The 15,777-nt window shown below is 35.2% G+C and overlaps 1 protein-coding gene across 1 annotated transcript; it reads left to right on the top strand.

Moving 5' to 3' along the window:
- The first annotated feature begins 671 nt into the window (after positions 1-671).
- Positions 672-7,303, top strand: LOC124357352 (cuticle protein 7-like). The gene is made up of 2 exons (XM_046809068.1): positions 672-1,314; positions 6,497-7,303. The coding sequence occupies exons 1-2, from the start codon at positions 1,057-1,059 to the stop codon at positions 6,821-6,823; spliced, it is 585 nt and encodes a 194-aa protein (XP_046665024.1). The 5' UTR covers positions 672-1,056; the 3' UTR covers positions 6,824-7,303.
- The last annotated feature ends 8,474 nt before the right edge of the window (positions 7,304-15,777 follow it).

Below are 15,777 nucleotides of genomic sequence, written 5' to 3'. Positions count from 1 at the left end.
TATAGATCGAGGTTTAGTGAGGGGATGTAAAGCCATAACTGGGTGATTCTGCATTATGACAAGTAGTATAGATCGAGGTTTAGTGAGGGGATGTAAAGCCATAACTGGTTGATTCTGCATTATGACAAGTAGTATGGATCGAGGTTTAGTGAGGGGATGTAAAGCCATAACTGGTTGATTCTGCATTATGACAAGTAGTATAGATCGAGGTTTAGTGAGGGGATGTAAAGCCATAACTGGTTTGATTCTGCATTATGACAAGTAGTATAGATCGAGGTTTAGTGAGGGGATGTAAAGCCATAACTGGTTGATTCTGCATTATGACAAGTAGTATAGATCGAGGTTTAGTGAGGGGATGTAAAGCCATAACTGGGTTGATTCTGCATTATGACAAGTAGTATAGATCGAGGTTTAGTGAGGGGATGTAAAGCCATAACTGGTTGATTCTGCATTATGACAAGTCGTATAGATCGAGGTTTCAAAAAGACAATATTGTTTTCCGTGAACACAGGATTCAAGAGGCTATGTAGAACAATAACCGGGTGATTTTAGATTTTAACCAGTCTTATAGATTGGGAGATTGGGGCTTGTAGAGTTTCGGTAAATCCAAATATATTAATTAATTAGACCACAGATCTTCAGGACCTAAGTGCTTCATACGCTGAAACGCCACAAACGATCATATTTGTTATGAACTACGACAACAAAACTTTCTTATTTCTGTAGCCTGTGAGCCAAATGGTTTTGCTTGATATTGAACGGGTTGTAGCAATGCACAATGTACATACTGTAAATTGATTTCGTACTTCGAAGCCTCTTTAACTCGAACCACGTATGATGTCGGCTACTGCAATAAAAACAATGATATAATCAACGTATGACATCAGAAACCATACTATAGAGCTTGGTTTTATAACAAGAATAGTAGAACGTGTGTCAAAACTAGCGTTGTTCCAGGTTGTAGTTGATACGTATTTCTTGAGTGGTATTTCAATTCTGTGTTATTAAGATACTTGTATTATCCAACACCTTTCTGTTCAGCAGTTGTCAGTTTTGATGAGCGTGGTACTGGCGTGGTCAGGGGTGTCTTGTCTGCGGATGAGAGACCCCTACTATGACGGAGAACCGCGCCAACTAGAGGACCATCCCTCGCCATTTCAACCCTCTGAGCACGGCTACCAGTTCAGCAGCTTCAGAGGTCCGGTCTCTGGAAACATCCGGGAGATATCGGTCCCCTACGTGGAACCCCCCGGTAACCCGCACTTCCCCCAGAACCGTGCCTCGGGTCATCCGACCACCTCGGTCGACTATGTGGTGAGTAGGTTTATAAAAAAAAATCTATGGTATTTGTTAACAAAATTTTCCTATTAGTGTAATGTGAGAACTAAGTTACAACGTGATCCCAAAATAAGTGTATACTACTCTATTACTAACAAAACGGCCAAAACTGAGTGTAATCTTTTAGAATGAGTTTTCAAAAGTTATACAACACTTTCATTGCTTGAACCAAGCAAAAACAATATTTACTCATATGTAATAATTTTGGACTTTTAGTGGTTTCATAGTTAATATTGCAACAATGTTTCGAAAATTTCAAGTTTCAAGCAAGTAAAGAGTCATTATAAAATATTTTTATTTTGCTAATGGACTCTATTGAATTGTAAGTCAAGGAAGTTTTCGTAGCTCTAAAAATGCCATGAAAATAATAAATTTTTGTTTCTTAAATAAAGTAAAATACGGTGTATAAGGGTCTATTTCATGTGTATTTAAATGATCAAGTTGCAACTACGAAACTTACACATATAAAGGGGGGGATTTGCTCCTTCTCAACCGTAGTAAAACCCATTTTGTTATCCGTTTTCTCTCTTCAAATTCACTACAACTCAACCATATATAATGCAGTAGGCGATCTATTTCAAAACACAGATCAATACAGATCTTAGTGAAATATTACAAACCAACTTGGTTGATTAATTTTGGTAATTCAAAACTGTGGTAATTTTTAAGTGTATGTTCTTGATCAGAATATTAAGAAATACAGCGTTTTTATGTCAATATCAGAGATATGGGCAATGCCAAGTTTATCAACCCTGAGTTAACGAAATAACACTCCGAATGGAAGGAGAAAGGAGAGCGAACCGGGTTCGCTTTTTTCTATACCCTAAAAAGTCATAATTTGCTTTATTTTAATGAGATGCCGCTTTTATTCTGCTCCTTATTATGTCCGTCAACATGGGCTACAAAACGTGAGCGATGATATGACAAGACTGGAGTAGGAGTCTGTAAGACTGAAAGTACGGGGTGGACACTGGACAGTACCTTAGCGAATAAATATTTTTGGTACTGATAAACAATGCTTAGTTCACAGCCAGGTTCTTAATCTATAACCCGGACACAAAGGCCATGGTATAGACCATGCTGCCACAATGTTTTTAAATAAGTGCATTTAACAGTACAGTAATATATGATGAGGTGCGTGAAGACCTTTTGCCATAGGTAAATAGATTAACTTTAAGTATTCAAATTCATTTAGGCTAAGCCGATCAAAATTGTGCTGTTTCCTTATTTATTTACTCGAGAAAGAAAATGAAGCAACCCTACATACTGTGATTATATGATTTTCAATTTTTATACCACAGGATAGCATCTGCAACAACATAAATGATTTCATTATTACTGTTTTACACCTTCACCGAAGAGGTAAGGCTGGATTTCGTTTTTCCGGCAAGGTTAATACAAATTTACAAATAGGTTTGTACTGTTTTCTCTTAGCCCTATCAATTAAAACAGTCATAGTCAGTGAAGAACCTCCTTAAGAAAAATCCCATATTCCCTAGCTGTCCCCCCATTACTAACGTTAAAGAGTAACATAGTAGTAATACTCAGTTTGATTCAACAAGAAATCAATTTTGTATAATGTCTATGTGATATCACATGTAATTATATGTATTTTATTGAACTTGCCGGTTGGCATAACCAGCGTACAAAACATTACGCAGTGGAAACGGAAGTTAAGGAAAGTGATAAAATCAGGTGCGTACCGTATCGCCGTTGTGAAATATAAAAAATGTCATTTAATAGTCTGGTATTATAATCATGCAATAATCGTACACTATTACTTCCAGTAAATTGTCGGTTTAGTGCAAGACGTACACTTAGCCTAATTCTATTAATTTATTTACGAGGTAAGGGAATCCCACACTAACTGTCGCGTTTCAGGCTCTGCTAAAGTTACATGCAAATTGTCGTCTATAGCCTATTTTATTCTTCAATAATACAGAAAATACATGTTTACAACCATCCGACAGACAAATTGAATCTACTGAGTGAAAGGCTTCAATGACGATCAGCCAAATCTCATGGATGGGCATTCACCACATAGTACTTATTCTTTTCCATGCAAAATGTAAAGACTACAGATATATTTTTTTGAGATTTACCAGAAAATCATATTTAATCATTGAGTTAGGTTTCATAGCACGTTTAAATAATTAAAGTCTATACACCAAATCACCAAGTGATTATGTTTTACGTGTTGGTGTAGTTAGGCTGCATGAATTACTATTTTTGTCTGCTCCAAATTAAGAAAACTGTTTTCTGTTGCTAGTTTGATAATCGTTTGCTGTAAATGGACAGTTTTTAATAATTGATTTTGCTTAACTGTAAAAACCTACTGACAGAAAAGCTTTTTAATTATGAAATTGAAAAAGACGGCTAACATAATTCAGATAAAGATGGCCAACGTTCAACAAGATTCATAGGTTTATACTTCATATTAAATAGTCTTTATCATACTTCCTCTCCAGAATATTTTTTGCCCTTGCCTCAAATCCCTACATTTATTTCCAACTCTTCTCCTAACCAAAATATGCAACAACCTTATTAAGATGAGTATAAGTAAAGGATAATTGCAATTAGGTGATAAATATTTTCATATGGTGTAAAAGTATTGTTACCAGCTAGTATCGGCAATTATTTTGTTTTTATCGGACGCCATTAGTTAATAGTTAAAAAGCCAGTTGAAGTGAAGGAAACGTTATTGAAACGAGTAGATTTCGTACTATTTATGTTAACTACTGAAATTAGCTTTGAGTTACAAGACGGCATCATATCATCGAAAGGTTTAGTTGGAAGAGACAGAAAATTAGATTCTTATTTATATAGTATAGGCTCAAATTAACCTTACTAAAGACAAATTCAGGACCTAAAGTCGCCGTAAGATAATAATAAAAAATTAATATTATCAGTGTGTAAAGGTTATTATGTGTCACAAGAGTATTATGTTACATTAAATGTTTTCTTTTTAAAACACTTAATAAAGAATGAAGGTCACAAATGTACAACGTTGTCTTTGAGTTTATGAAAGCTAAAATATAATTTACTAGATGTAGACTATGTATAATTATATACTCGTACAGGTATTATATGTATTTATTGTTCAATGTTTTTCCAACGTCTACTTTACAGTTGTACCGGTTCAAATCCTGTCTGACCATAGCAATATTCTTTATAAATACTGCCAACCCATGTAACTATTCTGTTTCCTAAGACTTTTCAGTGGTTCATTGAAATGGGCAGAATGGAAACAAAAAGAGTTCAAAGCGAGCCAGAGATATCTCAGATCGAAATCAAAGAACTTCAGCGTACACGTTGGATAGTAATTTCCTCATCTCCTAGTCCCTGGACTGTTATTTATTGATTGATCGTTAGATTATTCCAAGAATAATAATAAACTTCGTTTTGATCTCAAACCAAGAATAAGAAACCATGTCATCAAAATAATTTCCAACACTTAAACATTGGTATATTCACGTAGAATTCACTAAGTCAATCACAGTGGCAGGTTATACTAACAATTATTTTTGTAATAAACCATGTCACAAAATACAAAAAATAATAATGTTTGTGTTGGAGCACGATTGTACGATTTCAGGAAGCGTTCGGAAAGAATTCCTGATATAAGGATGGCTAAGTCAGGGGGAAGAGAAGAGCAGAGTATAATTTTTATGCAACGATGTTATAAAAGTCTGACCATAGCATCCGTAATAAATTGGTGCGGACTGTTACAATAAGCCGGTTATGTTGACTGCATTTGCTGCTATAAACAGTGCTTTCTATGTTTCATAACCGCGACCGAGCACCGAGCTACGCACAGCAACCACCGGACCGTAAACATTGGGGTTTACACACTCTTTTTACTGGCATTACTTCGCCATCTGCGACAAATTTGATTACAGTCTACCCCGTTTAACTGGAACACGACTCTTATACGTTTTTATGGCTTACAACTAGACAATTGACAGCAGCTATGAGCTAACGCACCGCCATGCAGCACGACGGTTACCACCACCACCACAATGAATACTCTGGATCCTTTATAAAGATTTCATTTCTCATTCAATCGTATTCAAAGAGTTTATAGAATAATTTTAATAATTCATTAAGCTCTTGAATGGTACATGTCGTTAAAAAGTTTAGAACAAAAATATTCTTTAAATAAACTTGCATACACGATACATAAGTGATGTGATTACTCAAAGCATTGATAAGGCAGCCCATACAATCTGATAAGATCGAACATTTTGTGGATATCTTTTCTCATTCATATAATGTTTTTGACTCACTAGCTGGTACCAGCGGCTTCGCACGCAATTCTCAAAATCGAAGTCCTGCTTAGCAAAAGCGCTTACTAAATATATATATATATATATATATATATATATATATATATATATATATATATGTATATATATATAAATATATAAATATATATATATATATATATATATACATATAATATTGTTATATAATGGACTCCAATTCAATTTAATTAGGCATGCATCAGGTACATATTTTAGTAATCATGGTTAGAGCATCATCAGAGTTTAACATTACCCTTAGTTACATTTATTCTGCTGAAGTTCGTAGCTGAAGGAAAATTATCTAAATATCCCGATATACACAACAATCTTAGATATATATATGCTGGGTTCTTTCTAAAGTTCACAGCCGGTATAGCATATGGTGGTTAGCTTCTCAGGTCAACCCAAGAATCAAAATTCTAATCACGATTCGGGCGTAACATTTTCAATGCCTTAAAAATAATAAGTCTAAGCATAAGTCATTTGATAATGGTTGGCTAAAACCTTAGATCCTCCAGCACAGAAACCCCAAGAAATCATTTAAATTTTCCCTACTTTTAAAAATAAATATAAGAAAATTACATGACAGCTTTCACAATAAATACTCTAATTACCTGCGTGTGTCGACTACACCTATTCAGTGATCATTCTGTGTGACTTCTTATATATATATGGAAATGAGAAGTAACTCTTGATTGTTGAATCATAGTTAGACTATAATGAAAGCTAACATAATCTAGTAAAACTTGACATTCATTCAATTATCCAGAACAAAAGCTGATTTAAAAGAAGACAATGAAAACATCTAACTACAATATCATTTGAGAAATATACTATTGTTCCTGTGTTTTCAGGCGAAGCCCGACTACGCGTTCACGTTCGGCGTGCAGGACCCGGAGACCGGAAACGCACAACTGCGGAAGGAGGCAAGAGACGGGGACAGTGTGAGGGGAGAGTACAGTGTAATGGAGCCTGACGGTACTTTGCGTACTGTGGTGTACAGTGCTGATCCTGTACACGGCTTCCAGGCTAGCGTCAAGTACGGGCCTTCAGGGTTGCCACCACCCCCGCCACCCACACCGCCACCAACCTCCGGTTACACGGGCACCCAGCAGCCCCGTCACCGCCCCCGCCCCAGGCCGCTTTACCGCGCCTATGAGGACGAGGAAGCCGAGTACTAGTGATAAGCGTCCTATCATCGCTCTTATCTCTTCAAACCATAAATACAATGTATCTTTCTCTGTGAAACTAAGTTGCGATCTTATGTTACTCCTCTATTAAGATGGAGTTCGTCAAGAATTTCCAAAACACATGTTACCATGTACTATATTTTGTTGTAATGTTATTCTTTTATATGTGATACTTAGACTTAGGTTTAAGAAGAATATGGTGCTCAGATAATTATGATTCATGTTAAATATGTTCATACTTAACATAAAGGGTTAGTACAAAATTTAGGATTAGTATTCGTACTGTAGTAGCATTGTACTGGTAGTACAGTAACGATATGTTCACTTATATGTTAATCCGTGGCTTACTAACAATCTAACAGCACATCTCCCTAGTTTATCATTTATAAAATAACTATCACTTATCAATATTAAGAGCTATGTGTATATTTAAGAATATTTAGATGTGTAAAATAAAACAATATTAGACTACTGGTAAATTTATTCCGACGTCCTCTTCTTCCCCAAGTGCGATTCCTAATTCAATCGATCACCAACTGATTTGTCGTGTATTAATTCTTACTTCCTTTTACATTGTACCATATGCTAAAAACTATAGATTGATACAGATGTCATTGAAGTAGGCAAAATTGAAAGTCAAATCCTCTTAGATAAGTGAATGAATAGTCACATAAGATGAAAGAGATACCGCTGCGTGGCGACGAGGCCGATAGTGGACTTAGGACAAGTCTAAGTGCATCAGGAAGAGGAAGACTGCACCACCACTACTAGTGCAGTGGTACGAGTTGCGACACAGTGATATACAATCCGCCCCGAGTCGGCTGACCCAAAACGCCACCACACCTTATCTTGACCTACTATGCGTACCACAGGAGCCGCGTTGCTGTCGTAGCCGCGGTCGCATGCTTGAGAATCTGTCGTCTTGCTCTTGCACAATTGTTGAGCGAGGTTATACTGTGGAAGAGAGACTATGTGTTGCATTGGGAGGTGAAATGTAATTGGAGGTTCCTTAGGAAAAAAATGGAAAGAACTAACTTTTAGGAAAAAATCCAGAAAAATTAAAATTTTTACTATAAAGGATCCAACAGGGTTGTTTTAAAATCGTGTCGCTATCCGTCTATCTGGCCGTGTGTGCAGAAACTCTAGATAGAGAGATTGTAGGGGCTGGTACATTGATAATTCTTGATCCAAGGAAGATTCCCAAACATCATAAATTCGTATGTCTGTCCAGGGTAATTAATACCTCTTATGCTTCAACTTCAGTTTTCAACCCTAGCACACACTTTTACTCTTAGTCCATGGAGGAATTGAATTGATTTCAGGGTCAAAAGATAAAAGAGATCAAGCAGTCCGCCCGTCTGTGTTGACCACGTTCTTCTGTCAGACCCTTAGATGTATCAATATCAATCATGTTTGTCGTTTAGAATGTAGTATTAATAAGGCGAAAGTTACGTCTTAGACATTCTTTAACTAATGTATAAATATCTGGGCGTAGAAGCAAGGAAGTTTATAGCTACGAGCGGAATGCTACAGATGTTACTAAGGTATTAAACCAGCTGGCCGCGTAGTCCATGCTGGGAAAGTAGCTATTTGCATATCGCAACTAATTGAGTGCCGTTGTCACTGGTTGCACATTTTCTATTGGTCATTAATTAGAAGATAACTAATCATTAAAGTTAATATTACAAGTTAAAGTGTTAGCAACATTTTAATAAAAAAAAAAAAACACCATTATGGAGGGCAAATCTTAATGAAACAAGCTTCTTGACTTCTGTTCAACCAAGATGGCATCTTTTATTCTTCGAGTTACGTCACTGTCAAAATTCGCGCTTGCTACTTATACTACATAATCTGTAATTATTGTGAATACTATGCGATGTGTTATTGAAATCATAGTAATTGGACAGTTTAGATTTATTCATCAATAGCTGACGATGTGGTATTGTCAAAACGTACAACAATATTTGTTTCACTATTAACGGTCTTTCTCAAGCATCTATTTAAATTTTGTCTTTTTCCAAGCTCAAAGTGATACAAATATACTTGAGAAATATTAAGACGAACTCCCAGGCTGAGCTCTTGGAATTTGAAGCATTGATCACGAAAGGGTTCATTTTTTCGACCTGAACAAGTTGGCAGAAAAGAATAACGTCTTAAGAAGACATTTGAAATAAGGGTGAATAATTATATAACAAATTATAAGAACCTAGTGTTTTGCTGAATAATTGTTTAAGTTTGAAGTTGCACCAATTCTTTTAGTAGAATTTATTAAAACGAACTTAAAATTCCTTTTGAGTAAAGTGATTTTGAATAAAAGAATACTTAACTACAATCTATTTACTTCCATTAAAATACATTTTGAGAAAAGTTATAGTTAAAACACTCTAATTAAGTAGTACAGATACGGGTAGTTTATGTTGAAGGGAAGGGAATCAGAGGTTACAGGAGCCGCCATTGTACATACGCCTGTGTGAATATTATCTCGAAATCATGATAAAATAAACTGATGTAACAGTAATACTTAGTGTAAACCATGCCGGTGGGTAAACGAAGATGATACAGGGATAAAAGGATTGTACTCATACTACCGGATTGTACTTATGTTGATTAATAAGTTCACTGTTGGCCTATTACGATAAACTTGCGAGTGTCAAGTAGTTGTGATCCATCAGCTCAGTTGTGCAACACACCGACCAGATGACGTGTGTTACGGCTACCCGAGTCCGAGCGTGTTACGACCACTGTTACACTTGCGGACAGCGCTCCTTTGTAGAGCAGTTCCGGTACCACCCGAGACCCGATTCTCACCCGACACACGTCCGTCCAATCCGCCCTTCTTGTCGGTCTACGAATTTGGGTATAGTCACTTTTCAAGACACAAACTGTAGATTCCAACAGAATGACGCAGACAATTCTCAATACTGTAGTTCTTTTTGGAAAACCAGACAGGACACTTGAATTCACACTTTGAATACATAAAAATCCAATTTGAGATTAGTAGTGCATTATCAGTGCAACCTGTATAATGCACTTGATACATCTGCAGGAGATTATTAGGGGTCCTTAAGTAGAACAAATCTATCGACACTTCTTAAAAATGTATATATTATGTTCTGCAATTATTAAAAACTAAGCTGCGTATGTCTAATAGTTTCATTCTTGAATTCTTAATAGTATACACGAGAAAGCACTTTGTCTGAAAATAAAGTTTCAGTTTTACGTGAGCATAACTATTTTGGAGTATACTGTTGCCTTAAGACAAAAACATATCGATAAACATTTGTTCTTGGAAACTGATATAGAGATCAGACAAAGCACGTGTGCTTAGTATAAACTCCATATCATTATTTCTTTTCTTTTTTAATTTTAACCCATATATACCTAGAATATGGAGTAGATAAACTGTTACTCTGACATACGGTTGCACCGGTAGAGGGTCGATATGACCCCATGGGCTTATACAGGTTAAAGTATTAGTGTACTAGTACATTTAAACAGTGCTTTGGTAAAAACTAATAGTGTTCAAAACTGTTTTAACAAGATCTGATTCAATGTAGGCACCTAGTTTAGAAGTAACTTCTAAAATATGGTATGTAATAATAATGCAGGATAATACTAGTTTATAATTTAAAACAAAATTACAAAAAAATAAATTAGCATATAGACATAAATTTTACTTGATCATAATCTTTCAACTTTGTATGTAGAGTTACATGAGTTTTATAAAACACTTGTTTAAAAGGTTGAATCTTGCTGCTGATGTCTCAAGTGCTTTTTCTATTACCATGATAACTGTCCAATTCAGCATCATATTATCTCGTCCCTGGACATTACTGTGGACTAGTGTTTCAGCGATACCTCTCTGATTTCCCTTTGACTCAGCTCGCAACAGGCCTGTGAACCGCTACTAATATTGTACAATAAACATGAGATCTGGTGAACCACGACTTCCTGAGAGAGCGCATGCGCGCACGCACTCGCCGCTCTGATTACGGTATTGTTGTCCCAAGTAGGAGCCTCGCTTAATTGTACACGACTGATGTTTTGACGCATTACATCACAGAGAACCGAACCTGCTACAGACCGGTCAATCGTTAACCTCGATTCTTCATTTTCACTCGAGATGCTGAACAACAATCCGTATCGGCCGGTCTCAGAGATCTTAATTGCAATTTGGAATGCCACAAGTTCGCGCAATCGCAGTTTGTTTTATGGTTCTATTACATGCCACACCGTATTGTTGGACTTATAAAAAGTGTGGGGTAAATGGAAATGTGTTTTTTTAATGAGGTAAATGTTTATAAATTAATTATAATAATAATAAATAATTCAAATGAACAAGACGATTCAGCTATTACTCGTTTTGAAGAAATTGTAGAACACCTCTTACTGCACTTAAGCCTCTAAGGACGTTTGCGCGGCTTCCGGAGAGGCAGGATATTCGGGATGGGTTTAGGGTAGTGATCGAGACCGCCACCTGGAAAAATTCAATGATACAGCTATCATGAAAAGGGATAGCGGGCGCTATCTCAGTTTTGCCACCTTAGGATGTTTATTATGTTTCAGCCGCACCCATCAAACCTGGCATATGTCACTCACCTACATTTAAACTTGCAACAATAGCTTTAACACTAAGGGAGTCTCACCCTCTCGAACAATCATCCTTCGCAGAGTATTAGACCTATAGATCATGTTATCCCCTTATCCCATTATCTTGATATTAGCGCTTGGTGATTTTCTGCTCCCGAACGTCCATGAGGGCACCCAGATGTAAGTGACGCATCCATATTTGCTATACCCAGTGTGTGTAGTATTGGTAGGAAAAAACAAGCCAGAACTGAACTCTCCTGGATTGTAGAGAATTCCAGTTACTGAAAGCTTTTTGTAGTTAGGCGTACTAAGGCGTACTACAAATATCTCTGGTTTAAAATATAAAAATAAAAATTTATACTGTATAGAATATAGAAAATATTACCCACTGAAATAAAAGTAAATAGAATAATCTCTGAAAAAAAAAAAAAACAAGTAGCATACAGTAAACATTGTATTTGCTAATATTTGTTAATGGACATAAACGTATCAAAATTGAAAAACATTCTTCATAATTTACTCATATCTGTGCTACGTATAACCTATGTAGCACACGAGTCTGCTTACTATTTAGTAATTTCGCTATAATATGAAAATCTCGTTTTGCATACTAAACTTAAAAATTGCTAAAACACTATTGCAGTAAAATTTTTAAATTAAAATACTATTTTACTAAATTTTCAAATTAAAAATCCAATACAGGTAATTTTATACAAACTTCAATTATTCACGTAAAATTCTTGTCTACAGATTTCTTTTATAATAATGTAGACTTTAATTCAAATGTAGATTATTGAAGTTTAACTCCTGCAAAGAAAACAACATTATAGTGTTTGCCAGGTTAACTAGTATAATAAACTTAATATGACACACTAAAATTTGAGAAAATCTACCTTAAGAAAATTCACATGCAATGTTTGGTGTGCAACACTTACATGATCCTAAGCGGTCGTGATGCCCCTTCGCTATTGGTCGGTCTCGAGCGTTCAGGAACACGATAAAATACATTGTTTAAACAAATTTAAGCACTCAGAACCTCGTACAGAACCTCGTACAGAACATCGTACAGAACCTCGTACAGAACATCGTACAGAACTTCGTACAGAACATCATACTCGTGCGCAGCTTCAATCAGTTACTTCCCTCGTGTAATAGGTATAGATTTGGTTAACGGTATTGGAATGGGTGACGTGAATGTAAAGAAAATTAAGGTCACGTCCAAACGTTTTGAGGGTAAGGACCCCCACTTGATTGATGACTTGATCCTGTAACCCAAGCCTCGTTGGCAGAGATAGTCAAGAACGTTATGTAAATATGCTCAACTAAGACCGAATTCCTTGCATGGAAGAGAGTAAAAGAGATTATTCTCCAGGACGTTGGTCTCTTATTAACAATATACGTATCACACACATTACAGATCGCCACACAACTCAACTTACAGTGATTGTTCAAACATCACCATAAGTGGCATTACGATACAGTTACAAATACATGTTAATAATGGACATTTACATGGATTCTTTCAAGATGCTTTCTCCTCTGGAACTTGTCATTGACTAATCGTAGACCGCTTATTTGTAAATATTGTTGAGACAGCTTATTTGTGCTCGTAATTAACGAAATAGAGGTATGATGATACAGGAAATTAGAGATACTCAGAACATTAGGATAGCCATTAACATCTAACAATATACGATTTTATACGGAAAGATATGGACTTAAGCAAATCAAATATTTCTTCTAGTACTTATAGAAAACTACTGCCAACAACTACTTTCATTAATTTCATAGGGAACTGAACAATTTGAAGGATAAACGTAACTCATTCAATAGGATCTTCATTACGCTATATTTAAACAACTTAATTAGGAGCAATTTCTTAGCGAAACTAACATACGACACGACTACATCAATAAGCATGTAACTGAACGTTTTTATTAATATAGTGTGGTACCGAATAAGAACCCTTTTCTCGGAGAGATTACTGCGAGTTCCTGACATTTGTTTTCCACTGGATTTGGGATCAATTGTGATAAGTAACAACGCTCGTATCGCAAGAAAAAGAATCAAACAAGGTGAGAAGAAGCTTCTGCATTCTCTCTAACAAATATAGTTTTTAAATTTGTAAAATAATTTTTTTGTTTAATAAATTATTATACAAACCGTTGTAAATGATACTTCGATTATAGTATTCGTACTTATACGCTGGGACAACGCTTAGGTACTTTCCTCGTCTAGTAGATGTAAAGTTTTGCTAACGATATTGGGATAGGTGCAGCTCCATGCTCATCTTATGTAAGGTTATATTACATTGCGTACTGTACCATATTATATATTTTTGCATTCCCAGTAATTTGGGATCTAAAATTTTGTCTCACATATTCAAATATCGAGTATACCATGAATAATATACAATAAATTTAAATTTGCAGCTAATGTTTAGGCTAAGAACATACATAATTCATATTTCATTTATGTTTTGTTCTTCCATGATTTATCTCTCATTATTTTTATTCGTAGTTTCAGAATAAGGGCCATTTAATAATTTGAGGCAGTCACGTTGAACTATTCTGCTAAATATTTTGAAAATGTTTCCAAACTGCAAAATGCCTTAAGTAAAATCTATGGATAGCTAAATGATAAGAAGTTTAAAACGTGGGTAAAATTTTAGAATCGGTTTAAACTTGTTCGGCCGAGATAACTAGTGCGAGGACTAGTGTGTTGACATAAAATGGTCTAAAACTAAATCTTTCGGAAATTTAGTGACATTTAGATGGTAAAGGACGCACAATCAAAATGTATACCGTGTTGTTTTATATTATAAAGATTCAATTATTAAATACTAGGCAATCTGCATCTACATAAATATTTGTAGAATAGTTCAACATTTTCAAGAAACAAGGTAACGACGATACATGGACGTTCTTAGCTAACAATGAAAGCTATTTTGAAACGCTTTATCTTTTGTTTATGATCCACAAATCTTCGACATGAAAACAGGTAATATGTCGATTCAAACAAACATTAAGATTCTGCACAATGAGCTCAACGATAAAGACCCCGGTCAATGAATTGGACATTTAAAACAAGTAATGAATAAGATTTTGGATATCACACGTGCTTAATTGCTTAACGGCGCTAATTTTAATGAAACGATCAATAATAAATTATATTTCCATTATTGATACAATATCAAGGTGGATAGTTATGCCATATATACAATACTATTGTATATATATATATATATATATATATATATATATATATATATATATTTTAATAAAATTTGTATAAATGGCAATAGCCTTGTCAAGCAAATGAAACATGTATGATTTAAGATGTATTCAGTTGGTGTAATAAAAAATATATTGTAAACACATTTTTATTTAAAATTGTATAAATGCCTTAAACCAATTAAAAGTTTGTTAAAATTATAAGAGAAACTCACGTGGGACACATGTAAACATTTTCAGTTAAAAATATGTTCAAGACAGAAGTAAAGCTAAATCAGGTCGCAATAACAAAATCTTTCTTACTATATAACATTAAGGGCCCGAAACAAATTATAAAATGTTTAAACCCAAAATACGCGGTAAAGGGACGAAATTTACAACTGAATTATTGTAAAAACTTCTACATGTTCATACATGCTAACATCGAGTTCAGTAATGGTGCATTCGTTTCCATGGGATTTGGCTGAGAGAAAGGCAATTTTTCTAATGTTAAGAGATAGAATTAACATTAACTTATACTTAGTCAGGTTCAATTCAATTATTATGCTGTCCGTTTACGGATTTTTTCTGAGCGTCATTGAAGATTAATAGGTATCTAAAGGAATTTTTCAATATCTAATTGAGCTATATACTTGAAATTTGCATTAAACTTCATTTCTAAATAGGCAAGATTGAATTTGGCGACTAATGGTTGTCGTGGAGCGGTAGTTCACTAGCAAATGTTGAGAATGGGATAAAAGAGCTGGTCGTCAGGTCTAGTTTACTGTGATAGATAACTGTTGTATAGTGTTGACTTTCTTAATATTAAAGGCTTTTTGGACCCTAAATAAGAGGGAGTAACTCAGTTTTCTTGCCCACTTTGAAAAAAGCTAACCCCTCATTCTTCCAAGATAATAAGACTGAGATAGTTCTTAATAGGTCCCTAGCCCCAAATCTTACCCATACTGAATATCCTGTCACTACGGAAGTAGCGTTAACGTTCCCTACGTGCACTGAGAGGATCACTTATCTTCTAGTCATGAGTGAATATCACAACTTTGAAGGTCATCCGATTAAGCGTGAGCGACGGCTTTAATTAAACATTCTAGCTAATTTATTTGAGGTCCCACTAACTTTTTAATG

The sequence above is a fragment of the Homalodisca vitripennis genome, chromosome 3 (genome assembly GCF_021130785.1).
Source record: "Homalodisca vitripennis isolate AUS2020 chromosome 3, UT_GWSS_2.1, whole genome shotgun sequence".
Lineage (NCBI taxonomy): Eukaryota > Metazoa > Arthropoda > Insecta > Hemiptera > Cicadellidae > Homalodisca > Homalodisca vitripennis.
Note: the sequence above shows the minus strand (reverse complement) of the source record. Positions and strands in the feature narration are given on the sequence as shown.